Source organism: Tympanuchus pallidicinctus, unplaced genomic scaffold, assembly GCF_026119805.1.
Source record: "Tympanuchus pallidicinctus isolate F22 unplaced genomic scaffold, pur_lepc_1.0 scaffold1, whole genome shotgun sequence".
NCBI lineage: Eukaryota > Metazoa > Chordata > Aves > Galliformes > Phasianidae > Tympanuchus > Tympanuchus pallidicinctus.
The window spans coordinates 87,213,484-87,235,774 of NW_026294618.1; the positions used below are offsets into that span (position 1 = coordinate 87,213,484).

General features: G+C 42.9%; 1 protein-coding gene and 1 long non-coding RNA gene across 3 annotated transcripts in view; one reads left to right on the forward strand and one right to left on the reverse strand.

Moving 5' to 3' along the window:
- HHAT (hedgehog acyltransferase) overlaps positions 1 to 15,424 on the forward strand; it is a 145,365-nt gene extending 129,941 nt beyond the window's left edge. For both annotated transcript variants that reach the window (XM_052681515.1, XM_052681523.1), the window contains one exon: positions 13,290 to 15,424. In XM_052681515.1, coding sequence (XP_052537475.1) covers positions 13,290 to 13,387 — 98 coding nt within the window. In that variant the 3' untranslated portion in view covers positions 13,388 to 15,424. The remainder of the gene's footprint in view (positions 1 to 13,289) is intronic.
- Positions 13,907 to 21,534, reverse strand: LOC128079888 (uncharacterized). The gene is made up of 3 exons (XR_008206356.1): positions 21,221 to 21,534; positions 15,893 to 16,090; positions 13,907 to 14,204 (listed from the first exon to the last, which is right to left on the reverse strand). It is a non-coding gene; the product is annotated as an uncharacterized LOC128079888 (long non-coding RNA).
- Positions 21,535 to 22,291: the final 757 nt, after the last annotated feature.

Sequence of the window (22,291 nt, forward strand, 5' to 3'; positions counted from 1 at the left end):
AATCTGTCCAAATTCATGAGTTTGACTCTCACTTCCCGGACCATCTTTTCCATGTCACTGATTCCCTCGTTCACTTCTCATTCCACCTTCTGATGTTTCTTTCTCCCTTTTGGAGATTCACTTAATTGTTTTAACTATTCAATCTTATTTGTTTCAGAGCCTTTGTTTAGAATAATGACAATGAATTTGAGTCATCCTTCTGTTTCTATCCTTCTTATTTACTATGCTGTAATACTTCCAATATCAAATCAAACTGGAGAGGTGCCACTGCCTGTCTGATATCCCACCCAACAATTACAACATCTGTTGCAGTTTGGGTTAGGATTTAAAACAAATTAAGCTCCATCACTCTCTGAAGAACAGAAAACAATTTACCATTCTAAAGCCATAGAAGATACAGGGACTTAAGCAAAAGGGGATGTAGATGTGATAGAACATTGATAATGACCTTGGTCCATCTGCCAGGGTAATTTTCCTGTCTCGGTAATGTAATGTGTTCAAATATAATTTAAAGGTCATCAAAGACGCAAATCTAAGACTTAAGCAGAGTTTCTGACCAAAGTATTAAGTAATGTGTTTGACTTTTCCTTTAAGGAATGGATGAAGGATTCTGCCAAATGATAAATTTCTCTTACTTAATCAGGCTTCTTTGTTACGACAAACTTGCAACGAGAGCTGAGTTCTTCACTTGAGTGCAATACTCAGTGAAACACTAAAGGGCAAAGGAAGGTCTTTTAGCCATAGTTATCTTTGAATTCTTCAGTAAAGTGAACACTGAGCCAAATCCCAATGAATAATAATTCTCCAAAGGGGGAACACAGGGTTATCTGAGCAGCCTTGGTCTCCACAAAAAAAAAAAAAAAAAAAAAAAAAAAAAAAAAAAAAAAACAAGAAGTGAGAGCAGACATGAAGATAATGTCATTCACTTTGGTAAATTTTATCCAAAAAGCTGAATTTTCAAAATCTGTACTGGGTGTGCCAGTATCTATTCAAAAGGTTTTTGGAAAGAAATGAGTAATGCTGAAGAAACAGATTGTACACTGGGCATTTCCTGATAGTCCAGTGTACAATCTGTTTCTAGTAAATAAATAGTAAATAACCAACAAAATAAGAGGATGCTTTTCTCTTTATGCATCCATTTTCTATGGCAAAAATCAGTTGCATAAAGTGACCATATATATATATTTCTTTTAGAAGCACCTCCATTTCATCCATAATATGTAGTTCAGTGTGAGAAATTCATTTTTAGTAATAATTTATATAATACCAATAGAAAATCCAACTGAAATGAAAAGCATAAAGTAGGAAGTGGAATGCTTTCCTTTCTGTTAGGTATTCTGTTGCCAAAGAAAAGGACATTAATCTCATTGTCAGGAGCAGGAGTAACAGTGTGTTCAGAAGAAAAGCTTCAGAACAGCAGCTATATTCCCCCTCCCAGCAAGTGTATCCTTTGGATCTTCTCCAGTTAATCAGTTGAACTGATGGACATCTTGAAATCTTCACTTGGCACTAGGGTTGCCAACCTCTAGCTTAATGTAGTCCCAACTACAATTAATCTCATGCATATTTTTACTGCAGCCACTACAAAATCACGGATACCCCTTTTGTGAGTTTGTTTCCTATGACTTGCCTTCCTTCTGCTGCCCACAACAACCAGGTGGGTCAAATCTGATAAGGTATTTTCTTCAAGTTTTAGAACATATCATTTTCATATTTCTTGTATGTATGGGAACTGCTGAATCATGGCCTGAACCTCTGACTGACCAACTGAGGCAAGCAATGAGTCAGCCCTGGGAGCTCAGGTGAAGGCAATTCACCTGTGCTGCTGGAAGGGGTGGAGCCTGGCTCCATCTCTCCTAGACCCATTTAAGAGCTAACTAGCAGTGAAGAAGGATGTCTTTCTGGAGATCCCTCCTTTGGAGTCTTACAGCAAGCCCAAGACAAAGGTAAGCACTCTATCTGTTCTCTTCTGGTATAATAACTTGCTTAGCCAAACTCTCTGAAATATTTCATAATGATAGCATCTGTATATTCACTGACTATACATCTGTATATTCATTGATTGATTCATTGTGCTGCCCCAACAACATTATCTGTATTAGGAAAGTTCTTTGGGTCATGTATTGACCCTAAAGCTGATACTAGGAATGAGGTCAACAGACTGATAGGAGTTTTGATCTGTACAGCTATTCCTCAGGTGGTCGTCCTCCCAGAGCATGTTCCATCTCACATCAGAACTGCATGCTGTCATGTGAATGTGGTGAATATCTTGCTTCAGCATGGGCTTTGTGCATGCCCTGCCAGCCCTCTGTGACCTCCCAAAAGGGGTTTACTCACCTGGTGCTTTAGTTTCTAAGCAGTAATGTAAGAAGGTATGTTCTTTATGTGTGCTGATTTGAAGCAAAGATGTCTGGAAGTACTCTGGGCACACTGAGATGTGGCATTCATGAATTAGTCACAAATTATATGTACATGACTAGTCTGTGTGGTCACACCATCGCATGGGAACTGTGATCCGGCTCTGTTATACTGGATCCTTGAGCTGATAGGATATTGCCTAAATTAATTAATTATTCTGGCAGTGTGGCTGATCCAGTAAAGAAAGGAAGTGTGCGTAATGCAGAAAGGCTTACAGAAATGGATTTTTAGAGGGGGTTGTACATATGGAAATTTGTCCTCATTTCTTCCTTTGTGTTCTCCTGTTTACAAATGGAAATGACTGCTTCATTGCCAGTTCTCATTATACTCCTCTCCCATGAGGCGCAAAATGAGTACTAGGAAAAATCCTGCTGCTGCAAGGGACTGAAGCTTTGGGTCTGCCATCGGGGCTGGGGATAGGGGGACAGTAGCAAGACCAGCAGGATCCTGTCCTCTCCAGCATGGCACTACCCCAGCATGCTTTGGCATGGAGAGCAGAGCAGTGGGGTGGCATGCGGCCAGCTGGGCTGGACAAGGTGGTATTGATGGGGGTGGTGGCTGCTCTGAGGGCCCCTTATAAGGCTGATCAGTGTGGTGTCCTCATGGCTCTGGCATCCATATAGGTTCCATCCATCTTGTGATGAAGCAGCTGAACAGATCCACCCCATTGTGAGCCCCTTGAGGCTAATACCTATTTGCTTATTCCATGTCTGTACAGCTGATTTCAACTTATCTGTTCTTGCTTTACACCAACAACAGACATATGAACAAGGTAAAGTGGCAGAGACAAATGAGTCACAGAAGCATTGCTGCGTTACATGCCTGGACAAAGAGACAAGAAACAAGTTGAACGCTATGGAGCTGATGTATATAAATGGGTCACTTGTTTCTTTGTGACAGGGACGTGCTTGCATGTTGGCTTTTAGCAAGATGAGTATATTAACACTATAAGCAATCTTGTTAAATGTTTGCAGTGCTGCTATTATTAGATTAAATAGAGGAGCAAAGGTGGGACAGCCATGTATCAGATAGCGCACTAAGATTTGATCTTTCCATGTGCTTCCTTGACCCACTGGTGTTAGCCAGGAGCACTAAGCTGCACTTTGTTAAATAAGATAATTGAGGTATTGGCACCAGTTTTTTAGCAAGACACAACAGTACTGTTTTACTTGGTTGTATTCTGATGAAAAGGAGCTGGTAATTATGGCACTTATTTTCTTGTACAAAATGCAACATCCAGCTAAGGACATCCCTGAAAACAAAAGCTGGTAATATTTTAGAAATCAAATTATTCCTATGTAGCTTTGCTCCACCAGTACAGTTATCTAACCTGCAAGGAACATTGTGAGTGGTCCCATCTAACAGCATTTTAGGAAGATTTCTTAAAACCTGAAAGCAAGGAGAGCAGCCAGCCTATAATAACAACACTGGAAATTGTCACTGTTCTCTGAGCAGATTACAAAGACAAGGGAGTGTTTTTACATTCAGTGAGGGGCTTGGGCTGACAGACTCATTTTGATCTTGGCTACCAAATTGGCATGGAACTCACTCAGGTTTGCTTTGATTGAAATTCCTTCCCTCAAATGGGCTCCTACTGATCCCAGGAGAGCTAAGAGGGGCTCAAGAAGCAAGCATCCTACAGTTGGCAGTGCTGACAGATGCTGCATGGGAACGTAGCTTCCTGGGTATTTCTCATCCATGTTTTCTGTCACAGTAAAGGGTTTGCTAGATTTTGATTCAGATGTGCTTCAAGCTTGTGCAACTCATATAGGTAGATCTGTATTACCTGGTACTGTCTGGGCTCTGCATCATAGAGGCATGCTTCCAGTTCACAGAGCAAGGAATGAGATATTTCCTCCCTGAATTCACTAGATGTTTTCCTAAAATCCAGAATGTATCTTAGAATGTACAAGTTAATTGTCTAATTATGACCTTAAAATAATGTTAAGGCTTTTTCATTACTTCAGATGATCTTGATGGTGGACTAACAAACCTTTACCCGTGAAGTATCTGGAAATGAACTATTTTACTGATAATTTTTGTATTTAGTTGCTATGATTATATGGGCTGCAGCAGACTCAGAGTGGCTCTGTGTGTGAGAGGTACAACATCAGGTCTATCAAAAAGGGGCCACCTATGTATGGTTGTACAGTTGGACTAGATGATCTCAGTGGTTTTTCTAACCATAATGATTCTATCATTCTGTTTATGGCCCTTTTTCTACAGTTAACTCTTATATTATAATTACATTTCATGCAGTATGTCACCACTGTAATGGAAATTGTTGTCAGTGTCTTTTGATGGCTGATTGCCACTTTCAGGTGACATTGTCCTTCCACAGCTGTGTTCATTAACAGCTCTATGGCTCTTTTCTTTGTCCTTTGGTGATATTGTGAAAACAAGACACAAGTGGAAGTGAAATAACTTCACAGAGTCTGAGGTCAGCAACATTGAAATCGCCTTAGTTCTGCTTGATTGATTGTGGCTTGATAAGCAGTTGTGAGATTGCTTGATTACCTTATGCACTTGTATTCCTTAAGATGTTTGAATTTCTGTTAGGTGAGGGCTCAATTCACTGTTCTCACTTGTAGTACTATGTTTTACACTGGTATAGCAATTATCCCATTCGTCGTGTTCATGTAAATTACCCGTGTACCATCAGCCCTTCCCTTACTGTGTGAAGCTTTAACAGGTAACAATTTTTGTTATGCAGAACATTTTGTACAAGAGCTCGGTGATAAGAAGTTGCAGTCTGTATACTTTTAGCATAGCTGGTTGGAAGTAGTTGTCAAATTTGTCACACTACTTGTTTTCTTATTCTTAACATTGTGAGAGACAAGGCAGTGCAGCAGAATTGCTCATATATGGTTCAGGAACATGACTGATTTTGTGATGAGAAAAGGAAACTGCAGATTAAAGATTCTTGCAAGTAGAAAGGACAGAGAACAATTCATCCTTAAATAATACTTCTTAATAAAAGAATTATTATTTTATTCATCATTTAAGCTTCTTACATTCATGACTGTTCCAGGAGATCTTAGTCAGAAATTGGGTTGGGAAAATGAATTATAGCACTTCACCTCTTTACGCAAATATTGTCTTTGCTGGTGACTGATAATATATCGGCATCAGTGGTTTAAATGCATTTCCCTTGAGAGCTTTGATAGGACTTGATTGCTCAAGAGATCCCTAGCACTTGGTCTTGAAGAGTACAGAAGGAATGCTGCTGAATGCAAAATGTTGACATGCAAACCTAGATTCTAGGAAGGAGACCCCTAATTAGATCAATACAGAAAGCATCATGAAATTCGGGTTCTTGTAGAAGGGAGGTTAACTTGCCTTTCTGCTCAGCCTCTTTCTTTGCATGCTGTGGGTATCTCTGCTCAATGACAGACAGACGCTCAGTACTCAGCTCAGGCTTGTGCCAGGCAGCACCGTTCCCAGCTCTGCCCTTGGGACGTGTCTGTTCTCTGGGGATTTAGCTCCTTGTTCTTGCACTTCATTGTCCATCGGCAACAGAAGGAGGCTCTCTGCTCTGACGTTTTGATTGCTGTCTATAATGCCGTCAGTGAATAATTTGCTAGTGTATTCATTCTGTGTTCACACTGTATTTCAGGAGATTATTCTAAGAATGCTTGAACAGGCATTTGAGGATGAGCACAGTTGTCCTGTTGCACAGAAAGGCAGGTATATTACTCAGAAATGTTTTCACTGCGTAATGCTTCAAACAGGCAGCTCTTCTGCCTTGCTTCTGGTGAAAATGTGTCTTCATTGACGGTTGCACTTTTTGAAAGCTTGTGTTCAGAAAGAGAGAGCCCAGCAAAAGTTCCTATTTTGTTTGTTTCCACTTCATGTTAGCTGTGAGCAGTTCTCAGATAAAGACCTGGGAGGAGAAGGAAGGTCACTTCTAGTTCATATGCTTGTAGCTTATAGATTCAACTCTTGTTAATCTGTAAACTAAAGCTGTTTGATTTTTCTTTTCCTTTCCCATTATCGCTTGTGGCAAAAAGATTCTGCCTGGCACTTTTAAACTGCTTTTTTTTTTAAAAAAAAAAAAAAACAAGAAACAAAAAACCCTCTTAATTCAAATGTAACAGTTGCACTAGTAAGGTTCTGGTTTGGGCTGAATTACCCCAGATTACCCGATATGCTTCAGACCAGGATCATTCCATAAAACCTCTAGCAATGCAGAGTGAGGTTACCAACATTCCTGTGCTCACATCAGGTGATGTGCAAGGAGAACTAATGCCCCTGATTTAGGTTATACAGCATCTGGAGAGCTGCTTAATACCACGGTTGGATATCAGTGATGTTTTGCCTCCAGACACAACATGGAGTACCTGTTCAGGCAGGCATCTTCTGAACGGATAACTGTATCCACACATTTACCAGCATTTGTAAGCAAGAACACTGGCAGGTTTTTTTTTTTTTTTATTTCATATGCATACTTTGTGCAATGCAAATGGTTTTGGCGTCATTGAATTGTTTTATAAAGCACCCCTGGGTGCTTTTCAAAGCAGTAACCCTGTCCTTTGAGCTTCCTATTAAGTTGTTTAGCTAATCTGATTGAATGTGTGTGTGTGTTTAGCATGTTTTCTGCTCGGATTGAAGCTGAACGTGTTACTTGTATGTGACAATCCTTGCCAGCACACAACTTTCCTTAGTGCCATCAGGTATATAGGCAAAATGATTTTACCTAAAGTGACGTGGTTCCACTCTCTCTGTAGGAATGCAGAAAAATCACAGCTTTTGTGATCTCTATCTGTTCTTCCTGCATCTTCTAAATGAAACCTGTTTGCGTTATGACAGTGCTAAGAGACTACAGCTTTCTGCTCTCGGCAGTGCTGATTTTTGAGTCCAGTCATCCTGCACTGCAGATGATGCTCTTTATTACCTCTCCATTTTCAGTTTTTCTCAGCAGCAGTAAGTTCTCCTCAGACAGTCTGAGATGTAAGCATTCTCCAGGATGATATAATTTAAAATTCACATAAGCAAACTACTATGTAATGCATTTGTTCATATCCTTAGCTGGAAAGTGCTTCATGTCTACTGAGAAGGAAGCTTTTGTGGTTAAAGCCAATGTACCTGAGTGAGGTTGAGGTCTTGATCTGGCAGTTCGCTATTTTGTGTTTTACAGCTTTTGAGTCACCCTTACAGCACTTCCTTGGCTTCCCTTTTAGATACCTCCTGTTTTACAGTGATTTTCCTGAATACTGGGACTTCTTCATTCACGCTTGAATCTGCAGTATCTCCACCTAAAAGTCTATGACAATTAGTAAAGTTGGCCTGGAGTCCCCAAGCTGCTTCCCTTTGGCTCTACTCCCAGCTGTGCTCCAGTGTGGATGGAGGGAAAAGGTATGGGAGCTGTCCTTCGTCATGGCAGTGGTGCAACTTTGTCTTCTTCTACACAAGCTGAAAGCAGCAGAGAAACAATAAGGCCGTGTTTTATGTTAGGTCTTTCTTTGCCATATGCATTCTTTCGCAACTTAATTCACTGTCCTATATGTACTGCATTTTACCTCACCATGCTTGTAGTTACTCCCAAATGCATGTGTGGAGCTGATTTGATATCTTTGGCTTGAGTGCTTCCACAGAGCAGTCAAGAAATTGAAGTGAAATTCCATGCACTTGGTCTTTGTTCCAGGCCGGTTCATTATCAGCAGAAGTTTTTTGTCTATGTAGCTGAACTATAAGTACACAAATAAAATGCTTGGTAGTAAAAGCTCCTACATGAGGATAAGGCTATTTGCAGACTATAATGCCTAAGATGGCCATTAAATGGGAAAGCACCACAGTTGAATTTAAACATGTGAATCATAAAAATTAGCAGTCCCTTCAATTTAAACCCTAGAACCAGCAGCCTTAATTAGCCTTTAGGCTAAGCTTCCAAGTAATTAAACTTGTGCTGGATTTGAGAGGAACAGCTCCAGGCAGTAGTGCAGGCTCCTGTGTTTGAAGGCCTATCCTCAAATGTGCATTATAAAAATAATTAAAAAAATAAGTGTATCTGCAACTTGAGGAGATTACAAAGAATTAAATAATATGAAGACTGTATCCCTGACTAAAGCCTTTTCTACAGCATGGTGCACACAAAGTCTTCTAATGACACTGCTCAAGAACATGGACTGTTGAGAAATTGCACTTCTAACCACTGGAAGGACAGACTAGGGAGCTTAGAACATTGCCAGCCCAGGTCAGCAGAGCATACAGAGGTTAATCTCAGTGATTGGGATGCACTACAGTTGGGCAATTATAACATGTTAATAAATTCCATCAGTTAATTATGCTGCTGTAACTTGTCCTGTGCCTCTTGCCATGGCACTGGGCACCACTAGCTCTTTTTCTTACTTCAGATAAACATGAACATTGATGATATACACACAGAGCCTTCTCTTCCCCATTATATATTTAAGGGGATATATATATAAAATATATTTTTATATACGTAATCATGAAATCTAACTTGAGTGAACTGCAAATATTTCCGATACTTCCATGATTGCTTCTGTTTTGTTTTCTTTACACCTGGGACTGGAGTTGTTTACTAACATGGGTTCCAGTTCAGTAGAGATTTCTTAATTGTATGGCTTTATTGAATGAATGTTTAAATTATTTAAACTAGAAAACAAAGGCAGTGCTTGGCTGTTTTTCTGTACATAATTGAAAATGCCCATTTTCCTGTCTAGGTTAAGTGTGAGTGAGGGAAGTGAATTAAAAGGAATTAGAATGTGGAGGGACTTTAAAGGAATCTGCAGGAAAACCCCTCTGCAAGGGTAGGTAGTTTTGCTGTTTATCTTCTGGATGCTTTATTTTGAAGGGTGTATTGTAAAGCTTCAGAATATCCTTCATAAATAAGTGTTTTTACTTGAAAATTATCATTCCTTTCATATTCTGATTTAGTACCTTCAGAATAGGAATGAACTCTGGGAGAAACAGAAATAAGCATACATTATAACACAGTATTACCCAGCGGCCCAGCATTACGTAGGGCTGCATTTATTATGCTCTGTGTACACAGTAGCTGGAAAACGATGCATGTTTTCCCGTGGAACAATTCTGCATAAGCCAATTGGATCAGCTCTGTTGTGCTTTGAAGATACCAGTCCCACATCTGCATGTTGAATGCTAATAACATCTGAAGATAGGTTTTTTTTCATATCATTTTTCCAACCTCCTAAAAGAGGCAAGTGGTTGTCAGCCTGCACAGGTGATTACAATACATCTTATTAGACAGTCCTGCCCTAACAGGTAGCAGTGGCACACCTGGAAGTGAGAAACACCTGAAATGAACATTAAATTAAAAAAATACTAATACAGTATTTGTCTTCTGCTTCAAACGTTGGACCAGATAATAGGTTTCTTTCAACTGACCTCTAGTATGGAATGTGTTGTTTTTTCTGCAAATGGAAATGAACTCATAAGGATATTAGCAAGTGCAGGTAAGAGGCCTTGTCCTCAAATGCTGGTTTGATGATGTTTTTTATTATGCCTGACAAGTCAGTACCTGTGCTGCTCTTCCTACTCACAGTTGTGTCTGGAACGGAGGCTTCAGTGTCCTGTCACAAGTGAAGATCTCTTCAAGGACAGATCTTCCCCAGTGCAAGGCTTATAGAAACTTACATACTTCCAAATCAAAGTCAGATGTATGCCCCTGAAGTCAAGCTTTTCAAATAGAGAACTTTCTCTGGCTTTTATTGATTTAATAACTACTCTGTACTTTGAAGACTGTGTGACCAAGTTCTGTCTAAAAACAGCAAGTGGGACAATTCTGTACATGTAAAAATGCCATTACTGTGCCTTTTTCTCTTACCTCTCGCAGGCTGAAGTCAACACAGTGTTGTTTTCCTGTGCTCATGTATTTTGTGGTAGCTGGAGAGGCCCAACATGTTGCTGGCAGGCTTCTTTTACATTACTGTATAGTAGATTAGCTGTGTGTGACAGCACATTGTCTCCTCCCTCTCTGGGACTGGAAACTTCAGGAGGAGGCTGTGTGATAACGTAGCATAGCATCCATGGTATTATTTACAAAGAAATTTGTATTTGAGTTTAGTGAAACAACGTACCTGTGTAAGCGAAGAGCTTGGTTGTGATTCTGCTACTGTTTGTCACCAGCATTCCTTTGTTAAAAACCCTGCTGTCTTAAAGAAGATGGTGCAGTTAAAGCATACAGACACTGCTGGATTTGCAAATTGGACAAGAATTTGTTCCTAGATATACAAATAGCACATGTTAATGAACACTAATTCATCTTTACACAAAAAAGTTTGAAAATCTGAGTCATCTCATGATGATCTCTCTTTAGGCTTTCGAGCCTAAATTCAAGTTACTGCTGGCAGTCAACAGATTATAAGATGTAGGGTGGTATGTGACTTGTATTCCAATAAGAAGTAACCAAGTTAGTTAGGTTTGCCTAAGTTTAGTACTTCATTTGGCCCTTGCAGTGTTGCTTTGCAAAGTGCATTCAATTTATATGATTTTGTAGAGAAATACAGATCCAGAATGCAGACAAGTCTACTTCTGAATAGAATTTGAAGAATGTTACAGGGTAGGTGGCAACTTCTATTTGAGGATGCAGTGACTTGGATGATAATGTAAAGCTGAAGAGCCACCAGAAGGAAGATCACTTTGAGTTGTGATTTGAGGGTAAGAGCAGAATGAGGGAGACCAACATCACTTTCTTCAGTCTTTTCATTAAGTTTGTGTTCTGTTTTGTGATGGATAGTGGTGAAAACAGTTGGAAGAGCCTCTGCTTGCTTCCAGCTTTCCTTGGGCCACTTTTCAGATTTGGATGCATTCATGCAAGTCTGCATGGCATGGAACTGAGTTAATCCAGGTCTGTAGAGAAGCAGAACATAGAACAACAAAATATCCCATGTTGGAAGTGTCCTACAAGGATCACTGAGTCCAACTCCTGGCTCTGTGCAGGACCACCCAAAAAACAAACCCCACTCTGTGCAGCTCCTTCTAGAACAGCTGTGGGAAGAACAAATTTAAATATATTCTTTTCCCTCTCCCATAGTAGTGGATCACATCTTCCCTCTTCTTTTCAGTTTAATTAGATCAGGAGTAGATAATCTGCTGGATGCAGTCCCTTACACCTGGTACTGTACAGGGGAAACTCCCCGTGTTCCAAGAGGATTACCACAAACTAGACTGTAGTGGCAGGAGGGCCCATAAACCTATGGCAGGGGCACTGAGGAGGAATTTTATCGTAAGTCTGGAATCTAGAAGAAATTTCCATTGAATTTCCATGCATACATAGTCTGTCACAATCTCTTATAAATAGGATGTGGAGCCCTGGCTTGCAATAACAAGCCAGTCATACATTGTAAGAACTACTGCTGGCATATCTTCTGTGTCACATCTTTAAAGTGTTTTAAAAAAAAAAAAAAAGCTTAATATCAGTCTAACACAATTCTCAATAGTATGCTTTAAAAACAAAAAATATTCTAGAGTCTATCTCCTTTTAACTTGCTGGCTCTGTCTGTATAAAGCAGACAGAATATTGCTGCTAGGGAAGGTATGGGTTTGTTACCTCTGTTGACATACTTTCAAGTGAAATGTTACTGCAGACAAAGCACTGTGAGGCTTTAGCTTGCTGGTGAAGGTAAAACCCAACCTTTAGCAGCCCAATTCCACTGGAGAAGGAACTGAGCTTTGTGAGCATACCTTCAGAAAGGAGAGTACTTCGTGAGTAATATGGTGAAGAGGCTCTGTCTTCTGTCCATCCCTTCTACAGAGCCCTGAGGAACATCCTTCCTCCCAGCAGGCTCCTTCTGACCAGAACTATCTCCAAGAGGGAGCACAGAAGCCCTTTCAAAAGCAGCTGCTGTTGGTTCCACGATGGCACATAGAAAGCCAGCCATATGCATAACCAGAGTCCACATGTCAACAACAAAAACCCATTAAAAAAAAAGTGAAATACCTTCCTTCCTTCACCCTCCCCTTAAAAAGAACATTGGGGCTCAATCTTTGGGTTCTCAACCTATGAATTCTAAATTTCATTCTAAGATGAGAATGGAGAAAATGAACAGAGGTGCTGGGAAAAGCATTGAGAAAAGCAGTTTCACTTATCTGATTCAGAAGCCTACAGTTACAGTGATCTGCAAGTGCACTGGAAGGGGGTACACCTTTTGATTTGTGACACCCAGATGTACTTATTTAGCTTTAACAGCTTGAATGAAAGAAGGTGACTTTCACTAAACAGCAGGGGAAGTAAGAACAAAACATGTCACGTCCTCAGCAAAAGTTTTATGTATTAGACAGTGTATTTCTTTTAGTTTAAAAAAATTCTAACACGCAGATGGGGGAAATAGGGCTGTCTCCTCAGCACCTGCACAATGCTTTGCTGACCCCATTAGCTGTTATTAGTTTGTAGAGAACATACACCAGTTTTACACCCAGCTACAGGGTATCCAAAGCAGCCTTAATCAGAGATTTCTCCAGCCTCTCGCAGAAGAGGTAGCTGGGTTTGCTCTGATTTTTAACAACCTGCATTATGGCCACACGTGCCTTCATGCCTGGGAAGTGCCACAGCCAGCGTAAAGCATCAGGGAGCAGTTTGACAGACAAACCTGCCACAAAGCTTCAGATTGAAACTGACCTCTTTAGTGCTGCAAGCATCGTTTGGAGATGCAGAACAGGAATAAAACTGACTCAATTGACTGGAAATAGAAAAGAGGGTTGGGCATCCCTGAAGCTTTAGGCATCCAACATCCCCCCTTTCAAATTTGGTGTGTTGGCTCCACTTCTAATACTGAATTGCTAATAAAATTAATTAGAAGCGTCATAAGTTGGTCACCCTCAGAGTATTTCTGCGTGAAGCAGCCATTAATTATTCTGATGAGAATTGTCTGCCTTTCTATTTATAGGCTGGCCGTGGGCAACGCTGACTGTTCTCAGCTTGCTGTACTGCTACGCTCACGTTGGCATCGAATGGGAGCATTCGTACGCTGTGACCCAGGAGTGACGCAGAGCCACGAGTCCTGGGCCAGCTTACAGGGTGGGGGCTTTTCTACACCGGACAACTCACCTGCAGGAGAACGTGCCAGGCCGCACCAATGTGCCAGAGCTAAAAGCTCATTATGCTCATTCTGGATTGTGAATTCAGTGATCTAAGCAGAAACACTGACGAACTACAGCACAGGGTGAAGAGACCTTATCAAGTGATTTGATTTATGTTGTTTTTGTAAAACAGTGACACTCATGTTTGCTGCCATTTTGACATACTGAAAAACTCTTTTTTTTCCTACACTGTACAATTCAGACAAACTCCAGTCTCTCAGCTGCTGTCCAGGGGCACCCAGGGCCATGCCCTGCACTTACATTACTCCGTGTCCAGCAGGATGCTCATCAGTTCTTTTTGATTGCTTTCTGATTTAAGGTAGAATATTGCTGATGTTCTCTCTGGTTGCAGTTTTTCCATCCATAAAGCACTTTTCTACCTACTTACTGTAGCAAAGTCTGCTTTTCTCAATTTCGTTTAAACTTTTTTTTGTAGTTTTAGGAATGTTTTTGTTTATTAAAAAGATGAAGCTAGGCCTTTTCTTGATAAATAAACCAACATCTTGTCTTTTTAATCTCACATGACCTTACAGCTCCTTGGTCTTTAAATGCTCTCTGCCTTGGGTTAGACTAAAACACAGAGTATTACCTTTGTGATGGAGCAAATCCCACTTGCACAGGAACTGTGGAGTTCGCCTCTTGTGCTTCTCTGCCATGAAAGGAGGTAACCCAGGGGCTGGCTGACAAGTCTGCTTCATTCTCTGTGAACAGGCACTCAGCTCCTGCAAAATTAAAGATGCACTAGCTTTAAAGCTTTTAAGAGCTTTAAAAATAACACAAAACTAAACAGAATTGTCCATTACAATGGCACTCAGTTAACCAGAGCTCTGTGTTCTTTATCCAGAGTGAGACCTGGTATGGCAGGTCTTTGCCAAAGCACGAGGCTGCCAAGAGGTGGAAAAGCTCTGCTTGCCATGGTTTGGAGCATCAACGCTGTGAGAGTGCTGTGGCATGCACTGTCTCCCAACAGGGAGGAGATCTTACCCATGTCTGGTATGAGGCACATCTCCCAGTCAGTTCCTTTTTAAATAGATATTGAAGAGCAACATGTCCTACAGTCATGTGGGCTACGCTTTCCTTTAGGCACAACAAAAGCCTCCAACCCCAAGGAGAGCTGTTGCTGAGAGCAGCTAACTGCTCCTGAAGCAACAAAACTGCTACATGACCTGTGCCCCCAGAAGCCATCTGAGCCATCTCAGTGTCCTGCTGTCCATTGCACATGCAGCTCTGGACTAGTCTGATCAAGATCATCCCTTCAACAAGAAACTGACACAGGCTTCAGCCTGGTGCCTGCATTTGAACAATGTCTCTCCTGCTCAGAAGTACAGCAGACGCTTCATTCATGCCTGAAGAAATAAGGGTAAAGGCTTCAGTTCCCTGCCCATCCAGACACTCAGCCCATCCCTCAGCCATCCTCAGCCCTTTATTTTTAGGGAAGGATTTTTACACCACACAAATGCAGTGTGAAATCCCTTTCTAGGAGATACCATTGAATATAAGGCTTACCATATATGCTGCCTCAGCAGAGGGATGTCTAGCATAAATCTAGACTGATTTATGGTAAGCAAACCCTTCCTCTTCTTCTGGAAGGGTGGGAAATTGGCCTCCATTTTGGAGTAGAACTGAGCTAAGACCAAGACCCTCCTGAAACGTTTTTCAAACTTTGTAATTAAGTGCAATTAGCATTGAATTGAAAAGTCATGAGTCTGTTCTTCAGCCTGATCGATTACCATTACTGCATGAAATGAGGGGCTACTAAGTGATGAGATTCCAATTTGTTTGCAATATGCTCTACTCCAATATGAAAATGGCCATGAAGGTCATCCAGACTGTGCTTCTTTCTGAACCACAATTGTTTTTTTAGTATTCTTTTTCTCAGTGCTTTGTAATGTTTCCTATTTTTGTATTCTCTCTCCAAAAATAAAGCTCAAACTGACAGTTGGCTTGAGAACTGTATCTTTGGAATCTACAGGTTTGGTGTAAGAAACCTAAGTGCTTCACTGCCATTTAGAAACACTCCTATGCACTGGAAGCCTGCAGCGTGTGCAGTGCAAACTGCCCATGTTTCTCTCTCTCACGCACATATGGAACGCAATCCCTGATGGAACAAGTTTAAAAAAAAAACCAAAACAAAACACAAATACACTTACAGATTAGCTAAGGTGACACACAAAGCTTCTTGTGAATGGCCACCAAGAGAGAGATTCAAGCAAAATGACCGCTTCCCACAGCTGCCATCCTGGCCCACAGTCAGAAGCATGAAGTACTGTTAGCAACATTTAAGAAATAGATACTACTTCTCATAGTTCACATACGTATCATAAAAGATATAGATTTCCATCACTCCCATCTTTCCAGAGGTTCTCTTTCCTGCTACTCTGAAATATTTTAAGAAAAAAAGTCCACTCACAAAGTTTCTGATCCACCCTCCTTGCAGAGTGCTGGTAGGCAAGGCATGGGGCTCTGTGAAGGATGCCTGAAGTGCTTCAAATGCACGCAGTCAGCTGTACCTGCAGCTTGGAGACGCTCCTCATGTGACCTGGGCCAAAAGTGCCATCCTCCAGGCAAATCCTCTGCGACGGTCCTAGTGAGGTGTAGGTGGCATAGCCTGCAACCAGACATAAGGACCTCAGTTACCCAAGGAAAAAAGCAGGTTGATAGGAAGAGATGATTTCCAGATGCTAAGGAAAAGCTGGCTAAGGGCCCTAGGAAACAGTGGACAGAGACAAATTTCCAAAGTCAGAATTGGCTGTTTTGAACCAAAGGAGAGGCAACTGCAGTCCGGAGAATGGGGCACTGCTGCTGGTGGCCCCCAGAGGCACAGGACATCTCTGACTGAGAACAAAAGGTGGTGGCTGGGTAACAGCCAGGCCTGGAGGCCTCATGCCTACTGTCAAATCCAGTTTATAAGGGATGCTGAAAAGCACACCAGCCAGCCAGCACAGCACAGCACGCTTTAATACAGGGCTTTAAAAGCCACCAGGAAGCTGTAGCCATCCAGCCACACATGCACGTGTTCATCCCCTAACCCCCTGCTCAGTTATCAAAGCGCTCACAGCCATAATTATTACTGGGGATCGCTTACGCTAAGTGGCTCTTTCTTTAATTCTGCACTGACTGGAGGACAAGTGAGGCTTTGCTCACATATCCCTTTCACATCCCAGCGCTGAAAGCAGATTAGTTGGCATAACCAGCTTACCACAGGTCATAAGAAAAACAGCTTAACTATGGGAACCTGCAGCAATTTTCTTATTAGTCAGAGCAGCAGCACACCGCCTCCCACCTCCTGCATGCCTTCTTTGTTTTCTCCTAAGCTGCTGCAGCTCCCGCTGGCCGTGGGGAGCCAGACCTCCTTAGCACACCAGCACCATTTTCCTCCAGGAGCTGTATGAGTGAGGGGATTGCTATGCACCCTGCATCGCAGCCGCTGCCTGCGCTTCACCGTCCCCCCCTTGCAGAGCAGCTCTGCCTGGTAGCGCTGTGCAAAACACTCTCCCTGCCCATGGCCACTTGTTAGTCAAGTCATATATTTTAATGCAGGAGGAACAGCTGAAAGAGTGCTTTCCATACAGCCTGTGAAGCGTTCTGAGGCTGAGGTCTTTGAGGAATGAGGGACAACCTGCACAGCAGTAGATCTTTGCTTGTACTGAGAGCCCCCTGAGACTGCCCTGCTCATGGCCCTGCTGATCCCCTCAGACCAGGGCACTTGGGGCACTAAAAAGGAAAGGATGAAGCCAACTGCTCCACGTGAGTTTCCAGCAATCAGCAAACGCGATAGCATGATGCATGGCTCCTGCTAAGGGCTGCTGACACCAATATGTGACACAGTCACACACATGCATCAGCTGTGCCTGAACGCACTCCAGACCTTGGAGCATGTCAGCTCCATACATGAGTGGGTAGAGGATGCCACCTATGCCCAGAACAAAAGGAAAAGCAAAAGCCTAATGGATCTGACCCATATATTTCAGGTTCTGTGAAAGAGTCTGAGCCATATGGCCTCAAGGCCTGGCCTGCAGGCAGCCCAAGACTCTTCTCCACCACATCCCTCAGTGCCACAGTCCACATTTCTTAAACACCTCCAGGGACAATGACTCCACCACCTCCCTAGGCAGCCCATGCCAGTGCCTCACTGCTCTAAGAGGAAATGTTTCCTGATATCCAACCCAAACTTCCACTGGCACAACTTCAGGCCATTCTCTCTCATCTTATTGCTGTTACCCAGAAGAGGCCGACTCCTCACAGACCTAGCAGGCTACAACACTTTTCATCCTATTCGGGTCTAAGTATAAATAACCCAAAGTATTGGCATGCCAGCTCCTTTCAGAAAAGGGTCAGACAAAATGGGACTCCTGTAGCACATGGATTCATGAACAACACTCAGCACACAGAAACACATCGCTACCTGCAGGGATTTAAGAGCAGCTCTGCATACGGTTGGGCAGCTGAAGTGAATCACTGCTGACAGGTACGTCATCCAACCACTGAAAAATTAAAGCTTACTGAAGAAATAATGCAGAGACATGACTTTGGTTATGACCTGTGAAGTCTGAATTGTACCACCACTTCCTCTACAGATACTTTGTGACAGAATTAATTAACTGTTACGGACCACAGAACTGATAGCCCTGCGTTACTGCCTTGGAGCATCTAAATTACATGGCAAAAATAGAACAACTAGAAACACTAGAATATTTGAAGACCAGAAATGTCCACGTTGTTGATGAAGGAATTTAAAAGAAAAGTCCTTTGGAAAGAAGTGGCAGGTAACTTTTTCAGTCTGCTGCTGGAAGGGTTAAGGTTTCTCTAAGGATTTGGTCATATGGGACCATTACCTTAAAGTAATCAAAATTGTACAGAGATAAAAATACACATTTATGAGACAGTTGACTTTCAATGATGTTACTGCTAACTTATATTTCAGATTTCTTTCTTCTTGTGGTAGTTTTGTGCTGAGATGGCTAATAATTTGCTCCTTTTGTCACATCTCTGTTTCGGTCTACTGCTGCGATCCTCCCCCTGCCTCACGGCCCAGTATGGAGCCCCAGACTCCAACACCAGGCAGCAGCAGCACAACCCAGCTCAGCCAGGGCTCAGCATTCATGTTGAATGCTAACATGAAATGCAAAAGCACGGGGGAAGAGACTATGGGGAAAAACCAACTGCAGAAGTCGGAGACCCTTCAGCACAAGGGCCTCTGACTGCATCCCTTCTGGCCTGGAAGCAAAAGCAATGGTTCCAGGAACCTAATCACCCTGAAGCTCAAATCCTGTCAGCCAAGACATCCTTTCAACCGCACCTGACATGCCATCACTGGTGCTTCTGGCCAGCTTTTTGCAGCCTTCGCTCAGGTTATTTGTCAGAGTTCCTCACTCTGACCAAATCCTGCCAAATGCTGCCCATTGAACCTAAGACACCTAAAAATCTTCTTGAGCCCTGCTTTCCTTGAGTGGTTACGCCAATAATCACTGACACAAGAACAATTGCAGGTTAAGTACAAACTCTGACACATGAGGATCAGAAAGCGTGAAAATCATTCAAAATAGAATGTTGCTTCTCCCCACTCACCCACACGTGGTAGTCACCACTACCACCAGTCAAAAACTCTAAATGACACTGCTCATTGCTGCAGTGACAACAAACACGCACAATTCCTCACAACCCCACTCATAGGAAAGCTTTTTGGGGAAAGCATCATTGAGACTTCCCAATCATCACAGAATTCCACCAGGACTCCATTGTTTAATCACCAGAAGTTGCAAGCAAAGGGTATAATGATCCACATCCCCACTATCCCGAAAGCCTGCCCCTGAAGCCATCCATGTATGCTGTAGGGAATCTGGACACTCCACTCCACCAGGAAGCTGCATCAGCAGCTTAGAGGGCAGCTGCAGCCCATTACAACCTCCAGCCCAACTACCCCCCATGCAGACAGTCCTGCTTTCTCCAATCCCAGTGCTTTCCTTACATCAGCTGCTCTGCTCTTTCCCTGCCCCACTGATAGGTTTTAGAGGCTGCACTCTCACTCAATGCTCTTCTCTTTTTTCAGATGCTCCCCTGACACACAGCTAGATCTCCTCCACAACCCATTTTCCTGGACAAAGAAAATGAAGCACATTCAATCTGCCAGGAGAGGTACCCCCCATGCTATGCTTTTGCTACATTTTATGCTTCTTCCATATACTGCCACGACCTTCATTTCTCCTCACACCCAGTCACCGGCACAATGTCAGAGCAAACAGCCTCTCTAGCTGCTCCAAGCACCCGACTGCTTTATTTGCTGCTCACGAATGCAACATGACCACACCAATTTTGCAGAGCCATTTACAATTCTTGTAGCCTGAACTGTAATTTCATGCAGTGGTTCGCACACACTTTCTGCACACTTTCCTAATGGGTGCTTTTTTCAATTTAGCTTTCAGCTGAGCTGTTTCAGTTTCCATTTCTGTCTCCACGCTTCCTGTAGCCAGGTTCAATATGGCTGCGTGTGCAACATTACCACGCTGGAGGAAAACCAAACAAATAATTTATGTTGGCTTGAGGCTACATACAGATCAGCTTAACTCTCTTGACTATCCTTATGCCACAGCTGACAATTTTTGATAACCCTTCCTATTATCATTGTTTCTTTCTAAAATACCTTCTGCTTAACTGTAAAACTCAACAGAAAATTCACGGGGACAGAAACCAGCATGCCTCTCTCACTGTAAGGAAAACTGTGCAAGTGATGCAAGCAAATGAAGTTAAAAAATAATAAAATAAAAGGAACACAGCAGAGGACAAGAGCTGATCACGTCAGAAGTAAGCTCCCCAAGGCTGCTTCTGCACTCATTACCTATATCTCTATCAGGTGGGATTTCTAGGGGTAAAAGCTGAGGATTTGCCATTAACAAGTTCAGCTGTTTTGAAACTACACCTGTGCCATGGGATGACTGAAATTTTAATGTAGCCATGCTGCACAAGGACTCAAACTCAACTGTAATAAAGAAGGGAGAACAAGGATGGAAAAGGAAAGGCAATCTTAAAAGAAAAAAAATCTGTACAGCATATTGTGCACAAGCACCTTCCTGTTCTCCAGATCTCTGTTTCCCCCCCTCCCCCTTACTGTTCTTCAGGAATAGCACAAGTTATTTTCCCAGTCCCTCCATACCATCACACAGGTCACATACCCCTACACTAGGCACCCATTGCAACTAAACCCCTCACACCACTGGCAGAAACAAACACCATAGCAAGACTGCATCCTCCTCAGCCCAGTGGGACAAACAGCCCTACCTCAGAGGCAACTGCTCCTGCTGCCAAGGGAAGTGAGCACCACAGTGAGCACCATGAGGCCAAGAGATCTCTCTCTCCTGGCACAAAGTCCCTCCTGCTAGAGGTGGGCTGACAAAACCTTCACAAATTTCAACAAGAAGACTGCCATCCTGCACCTCAGAAGAACAGCCCTGTGTATCAGGACATGCTGGACACCCATCTGGAAAGCAGCCTGGCAGAAAAGACCTGGAGATCCCGGTGACCACAGAGCTGAACATGAACCATCAGTGTGCCTTGCCACTAAGGCAGGATAATGGTGTTCTTGGCTGCATTAGGCAAAACATTGCCAGCAGGTCAAGAGAAGTGCTCCCTCCTCTCTACTCAGCATTGGCAAGGCCACACCTCAGATACCACATCCAGTTCTGGGCCCAACAATACCAAACAGGTACAGACATATTGGAGAATTTAAGATATCTCCACTTACCTTTGATCAATGGACTGCAGCTCTTCCCCGATGAGGAAGGGACTGGGGCTGCTCAGCTGGGAGAGAAGGCTCAGAGGAACACCATCAGTACATCATCCATTGCTCCTAGAGGGAACGTGCAAACAGGACAGAGCCACGCTGTTCTCTCTGGTGCCCAGTGGCAGACAGTAGTTTCCTCTGAACAGCAGAAAGCACTTCAGGGCTTCGTAGGTCGCCAGAGCACTAGCACAAAACTGCCCAGAGACTGTGAAGCCTCCTCCTTGGAGACATTCAGAAGCTGCCTGGACAGGCTGCTCTGAATGTCTTCATGCAAGCAGGGGCTGGGCTACAAATATCCCAAGATCCCCACCAGCCTCAGCTGTGGTGCTGTGATTACACCCAGGTGCAGTGAACGAGGTACAGGGCTGGGCTGGGGCCCAGGCCTGCCCTGCTCAGCAGCTGTGCCCACCAGGCTGGGGCTGAGTCAGAAAGTGAACCTTCTCACTTGAACACACAGATTAGGGCAAAATTGCTTTCTGTGTTAAGTCAAGCTCACAATGCCACCAGGGAGGCTGCTGAGAATGCACGAGGAGCTTGAACAAAGAGTAAAACGGACAGTTCAGAGAATGGGAACAACAGCTTTTGCAGACCTCAAAATAAAAAGAAAATTAAAAGTACCTACCTTCACTCCAGAAATTTTCTCTGTTCTAGCAATTACAGGGAACGCATAATAACTAGACAAAATAAAGCAGAGACTTTCACATTGGTCAGTGAGCAATATCAACAACTGAAGGTCCTGTCAGAGCGCACTCTGCAGTGGATGCAGGAACGCTGGTAAAAAGAGCTCCTCCTTGAGCTCCTCGGCTGCTCCTGGTACAGTTTAGCCTCAGCTCTGCAGCCTGAAAGCTTAAGTCTTATTGCTGTCCTTTTGAAGATTAAGTTCCCAATCTCATGAAGCGTGAGGAGGCGACAGGCTAAGATCATGCTTTGGAGTATGAAGCACAAACACGGCTGCAAAGTTCATAGGCGGAAGTCCTGAAGAGTAAAACTTTACATTCATGTCCAGATCGGTTGCTGGCCTACAGGAGCAGT